General features: G+C 41.6%; 2 protein-coding genes across 2 annotated transcripts; both read left to right on the top strand.

The window, feature by feature from the left end:
- Positions 1 to 217: 217 nt before the first annotated feature.
- Positions 218 to 4,610, top strand: LOC115572632 (zinc finger protein 649-like). Its single transcript, XM_030402952.1, has 2 exons — positions 218 to 630; positions 1,436 to 4,610. Exons 1-2 carry the CDS (start codon positions 360 to 362, stop codon positions 2,431 to 2,433), a joined length of 1,269 nt encoding a protein of 422 aa, XP_030258812.1. The 5' UTR covers positions 218 to 359; the 3' UTR covers positions 2,434 to 4,610.
- Positions 4,611 to 4,938: 328 nt separating this feature from the next.
- LOC115572370 (zinc finger protein 236-like) lies at positions 4,939 to 18,648 on the top strand. The gene is made up of 8 exons (XM_030402372.1): positions 4,939 to 5,379; positions 6,276 to 6,857; positions 8,786 to 9,559; positions 10,496 to 11,300; positions 15,184 to 15,398; positions 15,659 to 15,711; positions 16,783 to 16,876; positions 16,987 to 18,648. Exons 1-8 carry the CDS (start codon positions 5,142 to 5,144, stop codon positions 18,000 to 18,002), a joined length of 3,777 nt encoding a protein of 1,258 aa, XP_030258232.1. The 5' UTR covers positions 4,939 to 5,141; the 3' UTR covers positions 18,003 to 18,648.
- The last annotated feature ends 2,788 nt before the right edge of the window (positions 18,649 to 21,436 follow it).

Here is a 21,436-nt window from a genome sequence, read left to right as displayed (position 1 = left end):
ATTCAGACTTTGAATATACAGGCTTTATGTTTGACAGTTTGCTTTGTGAATATGTAAACATTAATATATAAAGTACATTTATGCTATGCTTAAAGAGAAAAGAATTGCACCGTTTCTGTCATTAGATCTTTTCTTGTTAAAAACCAAAATGGGAAGGAGAGCTCAAGTGAAAGATTTGTAATTCACGTTTATTAAAAGAGTTACGTGAGTTGCCCATACGTCACATCCGCCATCTAATATTCCCGGAAGTAAACCAAAATAAAACTGCTTGGAAGATGCGTCGCCTCACTACAGAAGCTTCAGCTGTTTGTTAAAGCTGGAAATAAACTCCTCTTGAGTGTTTTTTCTCTCTCAGCGGGATGTCGTTCCCTTCCTCTTTCGGTACGCAGGTCGCAGCCATCATGGACGTGTTGGCGAAGGCTGCGGTGGCCGAAATAACGAAGCTGGTGGAGGACGGGACTGTGGTCCTCCGTCTGGAGATGTGCCAGAGGGACAGTGAGATTCAGGAGCTCAAAAGAAGTTTGAAGCTGATGGAAGTTGAACTCTACAAAGCTCGAGAAGCAGCTACGAGCCGAAATACTGAGGACACTCAGCAACAAACAGCAGCCGGAAATCAGGTCCCCCAAAAAGGTGAGAAGCGAGACCAAACTCACAAAGTCTGAAATTAAGATTTCGCTCTCTTGTACACACATTTTCATGCTTGGTGGGACATAATTTAAGATCATTGGCGATTATTTGTGGTCTCCTGTTAAATTCGGCTTGAAGATTAATGACCAAATTATTGCTGTCAGGCACTTTGTCCACTCAAATTGCCAAAGTATAACATTTTGGGTAAAGATGTAGACAGGAACAAGGACATTTCGAAGCAGTGGCCATTTAATTCAAGAAGACTTACTTAGATGCTCATGGCCACATGTGTTTGATTATAAAGTGTTACAGAACTGTGAAAAAGACCCTCACAATTTCCTAAATTATAAGATAACATCCTTAAGCTGCTTTTTCTATCTGACCAACAGTCCATAACATGCAGTTAACATCCTATTCAACCACCTGAAAAGCAAATTAATTGATATTTACATTATTATTTAACCTGCCATCTTATAGATAAAAAAAAATCTCAGACAATTTTGAAAAATGGAGAATTGGTCCAACATGACATCCTTTTTAAAATTACTTGTTTCGTCAGAGCAACAGTTCAAAACAGAAACCAGTGCAGTTTCATATAAGACCAAGAAAGCAGCAAATATTTACCGTTTTAATAAGATACATTTTGGACAACTTGTGTCAAGCCTAAAATGTACTAGATTGGATAAACTAAACTAAAAAATGCTGTCAATCAATTGCATATGAAACAGGTGGATGGAAACACCTTTTTTTAGCTTTGTTGATTTGCATTTGTGGAGTCAAATTCATGTTGTTCTTGTGTCAATTTCAGATGAAAAAGAAGACCAGGAAACATGTGTAGTGTTTCAGGAACCAATAACTGCTGATTCACTCCATGAGCCTCGACATGAAACAGGGGAGAGCTGTGACACGGGGCCAGTGGTGAAACACGAGTCGGCGTATGAACTCACCTCCCAGGAAACGACAGACAACACTGCAACAGCAGACGTTTGCTTTGAGGCGAGTGAGCGAGATGACCCCATCTGGCCTCCTCCGGCTTGTAGCATGTTTGATAAAAGCCCTGTTGCAACGCAGCAGCATGTGCAGCTTTTCTCCGCTCACACTGAGCAATATGCCGCTCATGGAAATACAGAAAGTTCCTATAACTCTGTATCAACTGGCGCAGAAGAAATCGCAGATGATTCCTTAAGTGTGCCGATAAAAGTAGAGGTGGAGATTCGACCTGTGTGCATGAGAAGTAACGCTTTAGAGCCTGTTCAGATTGAACAGTTCAGACATGCTTCACACTCTGCAGTCAGTCAGGACCAGGGCTTGCTTTCTGCTTCACGACAGGCTGGTCCATCACTAGTCCTCCCTCATGCACAGAGGTCTACAGCAGATACAGCAGCACCAAACATAAGAGATCATATCCTCAGTAGAAACAGCCTGAGAGCAAAGCGACTAATGAATGTATGGAGAGCAAATCAGAAACTCTTCATCTGCTCGGTTTGCAACAGGGGTTTCCCCCGATTGTCTCAGCTGGAAGAGCACAAGACCACCCACCAAACCTTTAAACCTTATAGGTGCCTCGAATGCGGCAAATCTTTCACCCAGAAGACACGGCTGAAGACGCACCAAAGTGTGCACACGGGCGAAAGGCCATTTAGCTGCAATATCTGCGGCAAGAGGTTTTCGAGGCAGGACAACTGTCAGAGACACGAGCGCTTCCACAGTGGGCTGAAGCCGTACAGCTGTGGACAGTGTGGTAAAAGCTTCACTGTGCAGGGAAACCTCAAAATACATCAAGAGATTCACCTGCAGGGGAGATAGCACTCACACACTGGGGCTGGGGGCAGGAAGTGGAGATGCGTCGTCCATCTTAATATACAGGCAAGGATCGGGATGTGTATGGTGCTGCATCACATTGACTGATCATTGTCTCTTCCTACTGTGCTAAAGTGTTAGGCTGTGTCTCTTTCAGAGAGTCATGGAGTAATTCCAGAGCTTCATGAGCTTATTTACCATGACGAGGCAGGTTTCAACATTACATAAACAAGGCCCTGCAGCAGAAACGTCACTGGACACCTTACCATTATCAGCAGGATTACCAGGTGGCAACAATAATAATGTTAATGGCTATTAGTTAAAAAAATCTTCCTTTACCATCATGCGCTACTAGCCTGAACAACACTGCACACATTGTCACATTTCTGGACATGAGGAGTTTTTTTCCACCAGGCTGCTGTGGTCCACAATTGGTTCAGTCTCCCCCATTACTCCCAGTTCTTGAATTCTGCGGAAGATTTCCTCTCTGCAAGGTGTTGGAAGGTGTTTAATCACCAGCCCCAACAGTGGTTTGTTGTTTTGGTTCAAAGGTTTTTGGGTAGTGTGTAGAGATATGCAAAAAGATGACAGTGTTCAAAACATGGATGAAGAAAGTGTTCTTGTAACAGTGCAATTCAAGTAAAATGGGGCTTCAGATGACAGCCTCACGGTAAAATGGTTAGAAAATGTGGTGGCAAAAACTCAGACGATAACAGTTTCTTTTTAATCTTCTCAAAAGAAACATTGTCATATTTACCCACCATACCCTAAATGCATTCAATTTGTAGCTGCTGAGTAGATGTATGGACAGATATCCTCTCTTCAGGTAGGGTATAGAAATCAGGATTTGAAGAGAAAAAGTAAGATCAATGCATCCCTAATATTTCCACTTTTGTCCTAATCTTACTGTACTCAGTGCCTTAGAAAGTTTCTGGTATCCTCTGCCTAGCACTCTGGTAATGTGGTCTTCATGATGATGTCCCCCCCAGATACAAACTGTGTATTTCAACTGAAATGACTTATCCCAGCTTGAGTACACACAAGTGATGTTTTTCAACTAAAGGGGTGTGTAAGTGCGTCTATGCAACACTTTGTCTTTCGAAATATACCTTATCTTAACATTTTAGGTTCTAACTTTAATTTTATGTTTCATATTTCCCCTGCTGGATATTTGTATATGTACATAAAACATGTTTAATCTACTGTATAATTGAATATACATGTATACATATTGTTTTTCAAAACTAACTATGTAACATGTACTTTAAATGTTTGTATTTATTAGTTGGAATAACTGTTTCTCTAATTTATTTTTGTTTTTCGTTGCTTGTCTTTGTTTTGATTATGAGCTTTCTAAATTGCGAGTTATGGATATGGTTGTGTGTACTGAATGATATTTTGTTGGAGTAAAATGGAAGGATTAAAAATAATGAAGTAAGTTAATGGTTGTCAAGTGACATCCATTGTGTTTCATTGTCAGGCGACTTTTCATACATGGTGTCTATAAGTCACTTCATCATACTGTTGGTTAAGGATGGCGTGAAAGTGATGGTTTTACATGGACTGTAGATTTCAAACTATCCATATTTTGAGGAATTTTACGACGTCTTGTTTAAGTTGGCTGAAAAGTTCAACTTCACATTGCTGACCTTTGAAACAGCAGTTGACAAAACAATCTTCACTTCACACTTGAATGTTAAAGCAACGTTATGTAACTTTTTTTGACAAATTATTACAGACCTTGGACTTTTATTAACAACAGTGGTGTGGCACTCAGAGACTGTGGGGGTGCCAAATCAGACAAAATTTTACAAAATGGAATGCACAAATTGCTTTAACTCCTATGTTTACAGCTATTGAAAATTACTTAAAATGTTACTTCTTTTAAAAAAACAGTGTAGAGCTGCTTAAAGACTGTTAACATACGTCAATAAAGTTTTTTCTTTAGCTGCAGTGTTATAATGTCGTGTTTTGTCTTATAAATTACATGCTACTGCTTTATTTAATTTGTTTAATTTATGTACGAACTCATTTTATAAGTTACTGCTGCTGATTATTTCCTGCATCTTTTAGAATAATTTGCAGGGCCTTTATGTAGTACACTGCTCATAATTTAGGTAGGGATATGTCGGTGTGGGTGCATAAGTGTATGTGCATGGATGTGCAATAAAAGTGAAATGAAATGTGACGCATTATTTTTGGAGGCCAAAAATATTCATAAAACACAAAATAAAAACTCAGATATTGTCACAGAATAAACAACCAAGTGAAAAAGTAAACTATCGCAATATGCCGAACTCATTTTGAGTAGTGTACCTAAAAAAGTAAGTATGAAAAATAAAAAAAAATTCAGGGTTAGGGTTTATTTTAATAAATATATCATAAATTAATAACAATAATAATAATAATAATAAATAATCGGCTAAATGAATTGCGCATTTAACTCGGTTCTTACGGTATCTGTGTCGTCACTTCCGTTGAACGACAGCCGTGTTCCTGTGTGTTCTTTGTATTAATTAGCTGCTAGCCGAAAGCAGCACACGCTAAAAACAACACTCGGCTAATCCAAACCTGCAGTTTGTGCTCGTTCAGCGGCTTCAGCGATGGCCTGTCTCGGTTAGCTGAAGCGGCTCAGTTACAGCCTCGCCCGGACACTTTTCTCGCCACAAAGTTCAGCCTGTCGGATACTTTTTTTTTTTTTTTTTTTTTTAACGATGCTGAGCAGTGTCGCTCTGCGGGCTCAGATCGCCTCTGTTGTCGATGCCTTGTCCAAAGCGGCCGTGGCAGAAATCGCCAAAGTTGTGGAGGACGGCATGGTGGTGCTGCGGCTGGAGATGTGTCAGCGCGAGAACGAGATCAAGAAGCTGAAGAGCAACATCGAGGTCCTGCACACCGAGCTGAGGTCAGCGCAGGAGAGGGTGAGCCTGCGCCCTGACAGCCACGGGCGAGATGGTGAGACCTGACTCTGACATACCTGAACACACGCTAATCTACTCCGATCACCCGAATCTTTGTTTCTCTTGACACCTGTGTGACCTTGGTGTTTGGTACTTCGCTGACTTGTCACCTGAACTTCTCTGCAAGTCTCTGCCTGTCAGGGGGGTCGACTACATAATAGGTGCCTTGTTGAGCAGGACTTGCAAAGTGAATGAACTCAATGACATTTATGATCACTGATGATCACACATCTGCTTGAATTCCAGCAGTAATGTATCAGCTGCAAAAGAAGTCTTGCAGGGACTGTTCCACAGATGTCATGTCATCTGTAACAACAAAGATAAACAGCAACAGTTTGTTGAAGGGGCTCAATGGAGTAGTGGTGGATCGATTATCAGCCCTGCCCAATGACCGGGTCGATATTCAGCTTTTTCCAAGTATTGGTGATTTTTATGTGAGATTACTCATTTTGATTGATTTTTTCGATTTGGAATTGTCATCGTAACACTCCTACAGCCAACCGTGAACCATCTCCTGAAGATTAAAGTCTGTGTTTCAGACATTAAAATGACAGCACAATGTTTTACTTTTAACAGTCGTTTCTGATTTTAAAATCTGACAAGAAAAGGATTTACCTCTGATAAAAACGTTTTGGAGGAGTTTTGTAAAGTTCGTCAACGTGTGGTTTCAGAACCTGAACAGGGAGACATTAAGGTGTGAGGTTCTTAACTGAGGACCATAAACATGGTGTTTAAGTTGTGGGTGGTCTTTACTGTTGTTGTCTCCTCCTACCAAAAGTGACTCACCAGTTTTCATACGCTTTGTGATCTGGATGTATGTGTCAAAACATTTTGAACGGGGCTTTTCTTTTGAAGACACTGTTCTACAACTGTGCTATCTTCTTTCTGCAGATGGTCAGAGTGACGCTGTTGATGAGAGGCCTTTGCTTGAGAAGGTGCACGCGGATAAGGACCAAAACAGCCTGTCCGTACCTGAGGTGCAGGTGAAATGTGAGCCTGTGGAAGAAGGAAGTGAAGAGGCCCGAGGACAACCTGACCAGCCGGCCTTGTATGAAAGAGACAGTACACAGTGGACACCGAGCACACAAACTCCATCAGGAGGCAACAGCTCAGATTATTTGAATTTAGGGCAGAACTCCTTGTTTTGTCTCACTGAATCTTCGCTGGACAGCGGACTGTCTGCGCCCGGCAGCAGCTCCGGCGGCTTCCAGCATAGCCCGTTCACCCGCGGGCTGCTGGGTTACAGTCAGTACCGTAACTCGTACAACACGGTGCGGAGGAGGACGGTGAAGAGGTTAATGTTAAAGAAGGGCTTCATCTGTCCGTACTGCGGTAAATGTTTCGAGCGTGCCGGGCACCTCGAGAGGCACAAGAGGATTCACACTGGGGAGAAACCATATCGCTGCGAGATTTGTGGGAGACGTTTCAACCAGAAATGCAGCTTAAAGGAACACACCAAGATTCACATAAGATGTAAGTGAAGTACCTTAGGTTTAGACCCTTAAAGCGAAACTCTCGCCAAAATGCAACCTAGGCTTTTTTTTTGTGAATGTGCCGAGTCAAACCTTCGTGTAAAAGCATAATTACGACAAAAAAGGCACTTTTAAGATTTACCGTATTTTCATTTTCGGGTCAAACTCATTTTCAACGGGAATGCCACGGGCACTTTTACGATGGCATTTTTAAAACAGTAAGAAGGCTCGACACAACATGAAACTTTGCTCGTAGTATCACCAGGGTGAAACGATTTAGTTTAGCAGCTACAGGGAAGATGAATGCTTAAAAAGAGTGTGTAAATATTGTCTTTTCAAATGACTTTCATGGATTGAGGGGGTTCCGGAGACTTAGATTATGCCAGACAAGCCGTAGGGAGCCATTTTATGTTTTTTGGGTGCCATTGTTTTTACAGTTTGAAACAAGTCCCTACCTACTTCAGCTGTTTAGGAGAATGCCACAACGCTGTTTTTCTGTTGAACCATGGGGGTGAGCAGATAACGATTCATTTTTGGATGAATTGTTCCTTTAAGCCAGATGGGAAAACCACACATTTTTCTCAGCAGGAAGTCTCTGGCTGTGACATTCCTCTGTGTCACAGCAAGCGGAGAAAAACTACAGTATGTGATGTAGGCAGTCAGATGACATTCAGTGGGGGATGGGGACTTTAAAGTGCCCCCCTGACAGTTGTGTTCAAGAGGCTGGCCTTCTGCCTCCTCCCAGCTTCCCAGGGAAAGACCCATTTGGAAATTTGCCACATTCTGTCTGTGTCCAATCAGTGTTAAATGTGGTCAGCTGGACTAACAAATTGGAGCTGAGATCTCCAGCTGCCGGCAGTGCCTACATGTACCAGGGTGCATTGTGCTCAAAAATAGATCTTGGTCCATAACATACACTGAACATATAATCTGGGATGCCATTTTCTCTGTTGCAAATGGAGCTAGTTTACAAGATAAGAGAATTAATTTGGTTAATGAGCATCAGAACGCCCCCAGGCCGCCCTGAGGCTGAAAACAGCTTGAAGGAGTTCTTTCACACTGACTACATGCCTGGTGTCTGAGGAAGAACAGATTCTGCAGCAGCAGAACTCAGCTTTCTCCTTCAGTATGCACGCACTGAGGAATTTAAAGTTGACTACATCTACCATCAACACTGACTGGACATCCACATGGAATATGGCAATTTTTTCCCTTTACTAACTGGAGTCCCATCTCAGCTCATGTCCATGCAGCAGCGAAACAGATCACCTTCAAGTCCTTAATATATCTTTAGATCTGCTGATCTTAGCATATCAGTGAGCTACATTAAGAGCCATTTGTGCCTGACCAGCAGAGGCCCTCTATCTGTCAATAAAACAACCCTCTATGTACGCACGCAGATTGAACAAAATGTATCGATCTATCGATATATTTCTCAGAAAGTGACAGATTCTGTGTTCAGTTAAGAGGCTGTTGTGAAGTCTGTGGTTGTATGTGGTTTAATTGTGGTTTAATCGTTTAATTGATTCCAGCCTCTTAAATGAGAGGATCTACTGCTTTTTTTTTGGTCATTTATGACGTAAATTAAGAGTCTTTGGACTGTTGGTGACAAAAGAAGCAATTTAAAGACAAAACTTTGGGAGAAATTGTCACAAGAATTTTTAAATTGGTATTTGTTTCATTTTATTGACTAAAGGATTATTTAATTAATTGTCGAAATAATTGCCAGATCAATTGATACTTGCCAAAAAAAAAAAAAAACGGTATTTGCAGCTCTTATTTGAGGAGTGTTGAAGAATGTTTAATTTGGATTTCAACCCTCATCTGACCTACAGACTGTGTATGACCACACCATGCTCAAAAGTTCAATGGTATAAGGTGATTGACGTCTTACTGTAGATGTGGGACTGATTCTTTCTACTTAAACAGGTATTGAGCCCGGTGCAGTAGAGATCCAGGTGGGCGAACAGAAGCCGATTCTGGAGGTGAATCCATGCACTGAAACTCATCGGCCAGAGGAAGAGAGCCAGATAAAGACTGAGGATGGCCTGCCTAAGAATGAGGACATCCTCACAACACCTGTGCATGTGAAATCTGAGCCTGCAGAGGAGAATGTAACACAGCCACTGTTTCATGGAGGGAGTGAGCAGACAATGGAAGGAGTCAGCAGCCTCAGTGAGAACTTCACATTTGAGAGGGACAGCCAGCAGTGGATGTCCAGATTACAAGGTCAAAACAGCGCAGAGATCAGCAGCACAGAGTTTCTCAGCGGCTCAGCGCAGAGTATGACGTCCTACTCGGGGCTTGCTCAGATGCTACCGCCACCCGTCGAACCTTCCTGTAGCACATTCTCCTTTCCAGGGAAACCATATGGAGAACTGAAAAACAGCATGATATCCCAAACCCCCTACGGATCCTCAGACACACTGATGATATCAAGCGAAGCAGGCTTGCACGGTATGACGGGAGCCTCGCTGAATCACCACCACCCACCCCAACAGAGAAGGAGCAGGTCTTTTCAGGTGATCAAGCCAAAGAAATCCTTCGCCTGCTCGTACTGTGGCAAGATCTTCAAACGCGTCGGCCACCTCGAGAGACATTTACGAATTCACACCGGTGAGAAGCCGTACGGCTGTCATATCTGCGGCAGATGCTTCAATCAGAAGAGCAGCCTCAAGGGCCACATGAAGACGCACAGAAACGGTATGAGTATGGTGTCATTCACAATGAGATACCGACTACGGCTTCAACTGTTGATTATTTTTATCATTAATTTGAACCATTACTACTAAATCATTGTTTTACACACAAGCACCACTCCTGCATACAAGGCCCCGTAATTAACATCCTCCCTGAGTGATCTATCACAAGTGGACAGCTCTGTGAAAAGGTGTGAACGTCCCCAAGAGGCACTGAGGGAGCATTTGAGATCAAATCACTCAGGCCACATTCAGAGGCGGTCTTGGCCACATGCGACCGCATTCTTTAAGCCTTGTGTACGCACATGTGTCCTGGGCCATACTGAAGGACCGCCTACTCACCTGACGTCCTCTGTCAAGACGTCAGGTGAGTAGAGGAGAGAGGAGAGGAGTGGTGAACTGAGGAGAAACTTAAAAAAAACAAAAGTTTCAAATGGTTATGGCAAATTCTATCACTGCACTAGCCTGTATTACCTGCAGACATGTAGCAGCTGTTTGAACGCACTGTTTCAAATGTTTAACCATATACTCCCATGAATGATGAACACTATTTTAAGGATGGTCAAAATGTCATTTTATGATTCAGTAACCAATATAGGCTATTTCTTTGTCGCCAGTGGGGGAAGGTTACCAGACTCCCTTTAAAAAGATCACTCAATTTTGTGAGTTGTTGATTTAGGAGAAACTTTATAAACCCTGTGAAACACTTCCTATTACAAATTCTTAACTATTCTGGCCTTCTGGTCAAAAACGTTGTGTCTGTTAATCCCAGTGGTCACACCTGTCATGTTAATGGGACATTGTGTATTGATGGACTAAGAGTTGTCACCCAGGTTGGATGTTAATACCAGGTCTGCACAGGCTCTAAAACCTCAGGAAAAGTTCACGTGTAAGCACTGTTTGCTCATTCACTGCTGTTGCTTTTTTTCTTCTTAAAAAGGTGAGAGCACAGACATGCTGGAGGGACATCACCTGATGTTCACTATGCCTGATAATCAAGCGCTCAAGAACCTGGCAGAGCCAACGACCGGACTGACGGGTTTAGAAGAACAGTTACCAGGTTCCACGTACAACGAAAGAGCTGGTGAGCAAACTGTGATGGTAAAACTGGAGCCCAATGGGGAGGATTTTCCGACTCTAAGTGAGACGGGGACTGATAACGGTACAGGAGCCTCAGACCAAAGTCAGCTGTGGACATCTGGGATAGAGAAGACTGAAGATGCTACTGATCAGAATGTCTGTGTACTCTTACGTGACGTCAAGTATCCGCTCAGTCCTGCTGTTGGGGCGGCCAGCGAGCAGCAGGGATATACCTCACCCATCAAGGACCTGCCTTTTCTAAACCACAAAGAAAAGGACGAAATGATGCACAGCGATCAGTATTCACTGATGGGAATGCAACCGAGAAGCTCCGATCTGTCTCTAGCACCTGAGCTGCAAGATCAGCATATCGCACAAGAAGTGGCTGCGAATGAGTACACAGCAGTGAGTGACAGGACTCACGAGGGAGGCGTGTTTGACTTTAATATGAGCGCCTCAGGCGACCGTGAGGACAGCTGTGGCGGGGACCCCAGCAGGCAAAATTGCTTCATTTGCTCAACTTGCGGGCAAAGCTTTGATAGCTTCAGTTTATTTCAGAGGCACCAGTGTCAGAATATCACAGAGCAATCCTACGGCTGCACCATATGTGGTAAGATGTTCAATCAGATGAGCATCCTGAAACTGCACCTTAAGCTGCACGTGGAGTAAATGTGAGGGAGATGTACTGTACGAGTTTTCATCACATCCAGTTAAAGAAAAAGTTCACAAGTTACTGTCTCATTGATTGAACGTTCCAAAAGCTAAAGCAGAGGAAGAAAAAGCATTCATTTTGCATCTGGAAAAAAACTGAAGCACAATCTTTATTGCAGCAAAAAAAGCTTTTTGACCGTCCGTCACATGTTCAAGTTCTTTGCACAAAACGTTGTCCTGTTACCTCGACCCACTCCATCCACACATTTTGGCTTCAACAGTCAACTCGGTTGTTTTTTGTTTAATTGAAATTGGCCAGATCTGGCCTCAAGAGTGGCTTTAATGAGGACTTAATGACTACCAAACAGTATTGAGTGTTTTAAGTGGCGTGTGAAGCTGTCCGATTTTCTGGTCAGCAGCCAAAGTCTTTATTCTGACCGATCAAGAGTTTCACTATCTTAACAACAGTGAAAACACTTGATGAAATAATCAGGTTTTTGTTGTGTTCTTTACGTTCTCACAGTTGGTCCAAGTCATTTCTGTTCTATACTAAAAGTCAGATATGTCATAACTACGAACTGCAAGTGTCATTCAGTCAAACTTAATGTTACTTCATTAAAAAAGGTATCTTTCGAATCACAAGTAGGTAAGAGTAAAAGATCAACAAGCTTGTAAGCATCCAGGACATGCTGTTGGCATATGTTTTGTTTGTTAGTTTCAAAAATATTATTAATATTAAGATTTGAAATATTATGATGTACTTTTTGCCAGTATTTAGTGAAATGTGGCTGATTACAAATTATAGTAGTGTTGTCACGATACTGGAATTTCTAATTTTGATACAACACTTTTAAAATTATAGATATTTGATACAGTTTTTGATACCATGGGAAAGAGTGAGCACATCATTGTGGTTGTAAGATTTTGGATTTTAATGAAAAGAATTTAGAGATCAGGCCTTGAAACGTAATGTGTGTGTGTCACCTTGCCGTCAAGAGAAGTGCAGCTGGTACCTGTTTATTGATACTGCAGAAAATGGAAATGTGTCTCATATTTCAAATCGATACTAATCAGTATATTTATATCTTGAACAACACTAAAGTATAATGTATAAACTAGAGATATCGATACTATAGAGGCGTCTTCTCTATTCAATGCTACTGTGCCATTCTAAAGAAAAAATTAGAAATCACTCATGTTGATCAAGTTTTGATAAAACACTAGGACACATTTTGTACTACATCAGTATTCTGTATTTTAATATATAAGATAAACTGTCTATTTGTCTTTTGAGGAGGATGCAGTGAGGTTACTACTTTACCTGTTACTCACTTCAGTGAGAGGCTCGGATCACAGTGTTGCATACATGTTTGTGTCAGATGCAAGTTTTAACACATAACATCATTCTGACTCAATGAGATTTGTTTGTGGTTAGCAGCTACATTACGTCTGACAAATTGATACAAACCTGTATTGACGACAGTGGCTTTGAGCCAAATTGTAGGAAAAATGCCAATTTCTGTATTCAGTGCTGATTTGAAGCCATTTAAAAAAAGAATATTCACCGGTTTCCTTTTGATAAAGAAGATGGACAGCCGTGTATACCTCAACTTACCATCGCCTTCGAAAAAGACAAATTGAAATCGCATGCTGTGATTTTTGTGACAGGCCAAGATTTCAAATACACCAGACCGCCAACTAACCAAACAGGCCAAACAACATGGTCATGTTTTTGTGAAGGGACTACAATACGTTGATGCTGAATCACATGCAGGAATTTTGTGCACTACGAATAACTAAAGAAATGTGAAATACCTCAGTGATGCACAGGGTCACCATGTTCATCAAGAATTAGAAAAAGGGACGCTTCTCTTTGGTTATGTTGTCACCTTTTAAAAGATATTTATTTTAGGAAGATTTCTTTATGTAGTATGTCCTGGTTCACGTCTAGTGTGCAGCATTGCACATGGAAAACTCTGATTTTGAAAAAAAAACCTGGCTGAATAGATAGTTTTGAATGGTTCTGCAGTTTGCAAGTGACTTGAAGAGGTTATTCAAGTAGTTACACTCCAGGTAAGCCCACAGAAAGAGCACCTTTCTCGGGCCAACAGGGTGACACTAAACCCTCCATAGTAAAGTTTGATTAGTGCCTACACTTTGCACGTGGGAACGACATCCCGAATCCTTCCACTGCTGTTTAACCTACCTTTCAAACTGTGTCACAAAAGTCAACTTCCTGTAATGTTTTTCTTTCTTAATTTGTTGTCTTTTTTTTTCCAACCTGCTTTGATTCAGTAGTTTACTACAAAAGGTCAGCGATCAATAATCATCAGTCTGTAGGATGATTCACAGGTGTCATGTGACCTTCAAAGTAGTAGTCGATCACATTGTACAACAAGTAAGATTATGTTTGAAAAGAAGATTATAATGAAAAGAAAAAGTGATTTCTTCGAAGCTTTTTGTATTTTCAAATAAACTCAAAGCTACATTCATCAGATTCTGGAGTCGGGCACTGTGGTTATTTTAATATTGATCAGTGTAAATAGATATTTCTTGAATGTTAACTCTTTCCTGCACAACTTCCTTCTCCTCGCTCTTTTGTAACTTCTCTCACGACGCCTCCCGTTTCTTCCAGGGTTTCCAAATTTTTGGTGTAAAAAACAAACGTAACTGAACTTCTTTAATGCTCATTAATTATCACTTTTCTAGGCTTTAAGAATCAGGTTGTCTTAAACATACAATACAATGCTAACTGGAGGTGTTATTTTATATTTTAAGCAATCTTGGGTGTGATAATTCAGGCCTCTTGTTCTGCAGATGGGGTTAGAGTATTTCCATTTTCTGCTACTACTTCCACTCCACTACATTTATTTGATAACTTTAGTAACTAGTTCCTTTGCTTCATCGAAGCCAAAGTAGTGCATTTTTAAATAATTGTATGTTATCAGCAGCCGAAAGGAAAACCCACTGATTCCAGTGGTCAGAAAAATGATGAATAATAAATATCTCGAAACACGACATTACTGTTGGCGAGCAGGTCAGTTTTTTTTCTAACAATATATAATTAGAATATTTTATTTTATTTAGTTAATTAGTAATATGAATTAATAAAAGGACTGACAGGTTGATGTGCTGTTCTAATTCTCCATTTTCAGTAATGTATAAAACACTTTTAAACAAAATAATATCAAATAGGAACTTTTGAATTAGATAATTAGTGAGTGCAACAGTATAATATATTAATTGCAGCCAGTCTGTCACTGGTTCTCTTCTCTCTAAGCTTTAGAGGGCCAACCAGGTGAGATATAACATTGTAATACATTAGAATACAGTCAGAGCAGCTCCTCTCAGGTGATAAAACACCCCTTTTACTGATATTCGATTTCATGAAAATCGATGACAAATATCGAGATATTCCAAAATATCTCATATCGACCCAGGCTTAATGCATACATGTAAATATTTCTATTTTTTCTTGTACTTATTTGAGTATATTTATTGTTAGAGGCAGTGATTCCCCAGTACATTTTATATCAGATACCTTAAAACTTTGATTCCAATTTGAACAGCATTCGAACAGCCCGACACTTTTAAGGCTGTGCAGCTGTTTGACAGACTGGTGAAGGTAAGTCACCTTTAGTCCTACCACAAACGACTGATAGACTACATGAAGGCCATCATGCCTGTCCGCCTCTTCCTCGTCGACTGTAATGTCACTGCGTGTCTACTCGTGTATTTACGGTACACCCCTCGGCTACACGGAAGAAGAGGCTCAGCTAGCTAGAAACAAACAGGGATGTAACATTTAGTGCGTTGTTTTTCGCAATTTTTTCAAAGACTCATTGCGTGGAAGGACATTTTTTAACCGCAGTTACCCTTCACGCGTTACTTTGCATGAATTATCATGGCGACGTGCATCCCCTTTCAAACCCAGCTGTCCTCAATAATGGAGGTTTTGGTGAAAGCAGCAGTGACAGAGATATCCAAACTAGTCGATGACAAATGTGCGTTTTTGCACCTGGAGATATCCAGAAAGCAGAACGAGAACGAGCTGCTGAAGAGGAAACTGCTGATGATGGAGAACAAGAGTGCACAGCTGCAGCGAGGCTTTGGTAAAGCTGGTCCACTTCCTTTAATTTGTGCTCTTCATTAGCGACTCCAGGAAATTAATGTGCCATGCATATTAATGCAGAAGTGTCAAACATGCGATTGCATTTACGCTGAGTTAAGGCAGTGCTGCAGAAATGCTGCTATTTTGTCTATAAATGCATGTACATTGTAATACAAAGTGGACGCATTTCCTCCTTTAATTTACATTTAATGTCACTTTGGCTCACAGTATTAAAATGTATTATTTCCTTTTCTGCATCAGAAAACTACATGGACAGAGGAACTGATTGTCCGCATCCCACAGGAGATATTAAGGTCTGTGTCATTTTCATAATAAAGTTGGATTTGTGTCAGGAACATCAGTGTGTATGTACCTGACTTCACCAACCAGGTAGAAAAGGTAAACAGGACCCAGGACCACCAGGGGCCCCAAAGTCAACAACTAATTTGTGGTAATATCTTGAATGGTGTTCAGAGAAGGGTATAACCGGGGGTAAAAAAGGGCCCAACCGATTTAGTGCTGCCAATTAGGAATTCCATCATCTTCGCCTTTAAATTAACAATTAAAGGATCAGTTCACCCCAGTATCAATAAATACATGTTTTCCTCTCTCCCGTAGTGTTATTCACACATTCAGATTGTTTTCTGGTGTGAGCTGCCGAGTTTTGAAAAGTCGACCGATGAGGTTTCTGCGTTCGTCTCAAATATAATAGAGAAACGCAACAACAATGTCTCTTACCTGAAATTATGACCTGGTTGCTCAAGATAATTCACAGAAATAAGTGAGCAGTTTCGTTAAGGAACTATTTTCTTTCTGTATCACCGTGCAGAAAGAGGATGAGATGTCCATCAGGTGTGCCGTCCTCCTTTCCTTGGCTAGTGAACTATGGGAAACAAAAGTTCCTACACTGCTTACTGGGTCATGATTCCTGGAAAGAGAGTTTGCTGTTGAGTGAGGGTGCTGTGAGCATCAAAAACTGAGTGCCCTCTAGTTCCATTATATCTAAGAAAAGGAAGACAATTTAGCAACTAAAGAAACAGATATTATCCTCAGTGGAACGCAAACGAAGCTAAAAGGAGAGTTAATGATGGACTTATATTTGCTGGGTGGCCAGAGACACAACTCAAAATGCATGTTAATGCTGCTGTGCGTCTTAAGTTTTATATACTCAACTGTTTGCGAACAGGTTTGACAAATCTACTTTGTTAGCTGATAATATGTCAATGTTGTGTTTACAATTTGTGCTGCCCCCAAGTGGACAAACGTCTGTCATCTCTTGTTGATCACATCATAAAATCTGTGTTTCAGGCTCTATTGTGACACAATTTGGCTGTTATACTATGTCTAACAGTGGCCTCCTGTTTTGAAATCCTCTCTTTGTTTAGTTTCCTGAGATTGACGATGCTCATGTTTCATTCACAATTAAAGAAGAAAGTCCTGACGAGACGCTGTGGATCAGCGATTCTGCTGGACCGATTGGTGAGTGAAAGAACTGGAGTTTGTGCAGATTAAATCCCAAAGAGTTCATACTTTTTGCTTGTCATTAACTTCATGGCTGCTTCTGATTTTTTCACATCTGTCACTTGCAGGTTCTGCTTTACAATACCCTAATGCCCCAGAGAGCCAGCAGCTTGAAGAAAACCGTCAGTTGAACCATTCAGAGGTCGCCAGGCAAAAGGCCTCAGAGTTTGGTGATTTGTACAACTCTGGTCAGCTTGCAGGAGACATCAGCGGCCTTCAGTTCCCTGTCAAAACGGAGAAGGAGGAGGGCCGATCTGGATTCAGTCAGGATGGATGCCAGCACGGCACAGGGAAGCAGACTCAACTCGCTGCTGACTTTTCCATCGATGAACGAGAGAATCAGCTGTGGTCGTCCATAATCGAAGGTAATGACATTGATGCTGGTTTTCCTGACTTTTCCAGCGTGGTGGAGGAATACTCCAACACGTTCCCGGATCCTTCTGAAGCTCACGTGGTTTCAAACACGGCCAAGTCGGCTGGAGTGCAGCAGCCGTCCTCGCAGAGGCCTTGTAATGGGAACTACAACAGCGAGTATCAGAAAGATGTTCCACAGTCGTCCAGTTTTCAGCCCAGACATCAGGGTAACCAGACACAGCAGAAAGAACAAATGTACTCGCTTCTGAGGGAGCCGGATGATCTCCCCGAGAGGGAGACTACAGCCGGAGAGAGACCAGCTGTAACTTCCTCGCACAACACCTTCACCACAGGCAGCTACGCCTCGCACAGACCTCTCTCCGGCATGGCACGGGGCTACGTTTGCTCGCAGTGCGGGAAGACGTTCAGCCGCCTGCACCAGTTCAAGCTGCACCAGCAGAGCCACAAGAGAAAGCGGGCTTTCTGGTGCACGGTGTGCGGGAAGAACTTCCAGTGTTCATCCCACCTCAGCATACACCACCGGACACACACGGGCGAGAAGCCGTACGGCTGCGGACAGTGCGGGAAGAGGTTTACGCAGCAGAGCAGTCTGAGGGTCCACCAGCGCACGCACAGCGGGGAGCGGCCCTACAGCTGCTCGCTGTGCGGGAAAACCTTCATCCTGATGCATCATCTGAAGCGACACAGAATCATCCACACGTACAGCTGAGGGGGAGGTGTGTGACGGGATGTTGCTCAGGTGAAAAGACACAAATGAGACACAAAACAAATCAAAAAGCCAGTGAGCGGCAGCTTCCTCAGTTGGGATTTGTAACTTTGTGGCGTTGCTCACAGACTTTGTATATTAATGCATATTTTACTATGCAAAATCCATCCAGTTTTAACACGTTTGCTTATTTTTTAAATACTTTCTCTTATAATTATTAAAACTGAAATGCAACGGAGTTCCCACCAGTCAGTATTTTTAAGACACCACCAAAGCTAGAAATCCAAAAAAAAAGACAAGGTCTGAAGTGTGGAGTCCTTACAAAAACATCCTCTTACAGATCCCGGCATATTGATCTTCACTCTTCGACACCGTTTGTTTTCAGCTTCTCGTGTAGAAATATGCCTTACTTCATCTCAGCACTGAAACTGTAAAAGCACAAGACGCTTGTTATCCCCATAAACTCTCCCCCGTCCATTCAGAGCCAAGCAGAGTGAAGCACCTCTCAGGTTCATGTTTTGATGTCAACAGTGGTAAAAAAAACCTGCCTGACTATTGTTCCCGGTTGAATTTTTTTTCCATCAGATGTAATCCCTCAAAATCCTTTGCCCTTTGTTATGATTTATATTAAAGGATCAGTTCAAATCAGCAGCTGGACTTTGTTGAAGTGTTTCTAGTTTTGGATGTCACCCCGTGTTGAGTTCATTCATCACTGACCGTTCATTATGTTGGTTTAATCAAAAATGTGTATAAAATTTAGTGCTCAAAATCAGGGCTGCAACTAGCAGCGATGGATGAATCTCTGATTATGATTTTATTTAAAAATGTTTAGTGTGTAATATGTCAGAAAATGGTGGAAAAACATGCATGAAAAGCCTTTCAAACCCTTTCAAGCAGGAAAAAGGTACATGTATATGAATTAAGACAAGATAAGATTAATTTAATTGACCCTCCCAACTGATTATCAAAATACAGCTTCGTTCCAGCCTGTAAGCTTTTTTAAACTCTGGTCGATGAAGTGTCACCAGAGGGCAGCGTAACTCATCGTTTCACATTTCTCTCTGTGCAGAGAAGGAAATACAATGTACCAGTTCTGCAGCCTGAACAGCAGCTGAAGCTTGCAAAAAATGAAAGCAGCCAACTGACTGTGATCTTTGGTGGTTCGACAGCTTTTCATACAGTCACTGCCATAGACAGGTTTTACATTCATGATTGTTGTTGCCATGTGGTTTATTCAGATGCTCATGCCATCCTCTGCCTCACTATGCAGAGCAGGAAGCCTTTAAAACTGAGATGTTTGTTTTAAAGGAACAGTTCACCCAAGAATGAAGATGCAGTCATTATCTACTCACCCACATTCTGATGGAAAGGTGAAATAAGTTTTGTCATCGACAAAACATTTCTGGAACTTTTCAGCAAAACAGCATTGCAGCATTCTCCCAAACAACTGAAGAAGCTGTGGACTTCACTTTAGCTGCTAAGCTAAAAGAGTTGGCATCAGATGAGTTAGCATCTGAAGAGGGTGCACGAGCTCAATCATACAAGGGTGTCTTTTCAAATCAATCTGGGATTACACTGGGTGAGCTGCATGGCGTTCTTATGCTTTGTTTCAGTTGTTTTTCAGCTTTTCAAAACAAGTCCACATCTATTTCAGTTGTTCAGGAAAATGCTGCAACGCTGTGAAGCTCAAGAAATGTTTTGTGGACTACGAAACCTACCTCAACTTTCCATCAGCATGGGGGTGATGAAAATAATGACCAAATTGTATTTTTCCTTTAAGATGTATACAGGCTCTAGCAGACTTCAAGGTCCTTCAGATAAAACATTGTCTTCCTGTTTCTCCAGAGCATAGAGTTAAAAAAAAGCATCAGCAGCTACAAGGAACTTTTTTGTCATTGTTTCTGGCGGCCCCTGTGGACAAAAAAGCAGTATGAGCACCATCTCCTCCTCTCATAAAGATCTTCATCGGGCTAGCTGATGAATTTTTTTGTAAGCTAGTTAAAGAAAGACACAACATGCTTTTAATATCTTTAAACACGGCTGTTTGCAGGATGCATAGCAGTGAGGTTATGTATGTATTTGTGGCTGCATCAGACTAATGACTGTTATATGAAAATGGTAAAACAAAGTAAACTTTGTTTCAGTGCCAGACCAGAGAGCAGCTTCTTTCCTCAGAAGGTCCTTGTAGTACATTTATGTATAGTTTCCATGTTTATAGGGTTTAATAATGTGTCTAAAGGTCGACATGGCTTTAGTTTGGTGTTGAGAGAGTTATGCAGGTAGTAAAGTACAGTATAAACATTGCCGTGGAACAGTTTGTCCTACAGTCGACGTCTGAGACGTTTCCTTTTTCGAAGATCTTTCTAGATTGTCAGTGCAGTTAAAAGAGCAGCTGTCATACTTGTAGAGCCTCATTGCAAACATTTGCAGTTAATATATAAAGGTGCTAACAAGAAGATGTTCATGTGTTGAAGTTAATGATTTCCCAGTAAGATCATTGAGGACTCTTGCAGGGGCGTCTACTCATCTGTCCTCTCCTATTTTTTCCCTGCTTACAGATGTTGAAATACAGCAGATGTTTTTGCAAAATGATGCTGTAATGTAAACACACCTAGAGCTTGATCCTCCACCTTTGTCAAATCAGTATTTGTTAACATGATTTGGAAAATATAAGGCCTAAATTTCACATTGTATATCACGGCCTGGTCAGATAGTAGTTGTAGACTGTCTGGTGGCAGGCAGACAGACAGGTCAGGGCCTTTGACTTTACTGTCCCTATAAACAGCCACGTGTGAAACGGCTTCAAGAAGCAACAGCTCAAACCTCCACTACATCCACAGTCTCATGTTAAACATGATTTGCATTTTTCTTTTTAAACAGAGTGGTTTCCTCAAAAAACCTTTAACAGTTGAAAGATCTGTTTGTGTAGTCATAAATCTAACCTTATTGCGGGGATGTCAGCGAGTGCTGCGTGTGCCTCCCTACACTGCAGTATATCAGTAGAGTTAGGACACCTGGACGTGCACAGTTGCAGAACAGACGGCTCATAAAATTCTCACGACCTTGTATGGCCATAAACGCTGGTTCCAGAGCGTCATGGAAAAACGTTTTTCTGAGTTCTTTTCGAAGGAGGAGGAAGGAGGAGGAGGAAGGAGGAGGAAGGAGGAGGACAAGTGGCAGTGGATATATTTTGGGTAAGAAAGTGGGAACAGGCAGAGTGTAGTGCGAAGTATCAGAGCGAGCGGACAGCAGAGAAAAAGGAGGGTAAACATGGCCGATGAGGCGAAAGACACACAACCTGTGAAGAAGTCGATCAGATAGGTCAGGGGAAAGTTTGTACATGGAAGAATGAGACTGAAGACTAAGATCTCACACATCCCAGGAACAAAGGATCTGACCTTTTAGTTCCAAATGTATCTCAAAATGAAACCACATTG

This window comes from Sparus aurata, chromosome 21 (assembly GCF_900880675.1).
Source record: "Sparus aurata chromosome 21, fSpaAur1.1, whole genome shotgun sequence".
Lineage (NCBI taxonomy): Eukaryota > Metazoa > Chordata > Actinopteri > Spariformes > Sparidae > Sparus > Sparus aurata.
Note: the sequence above shows the minus strand (reverse complement) of the source record. Positions and strands in the feature narration are given on the sequence as shown.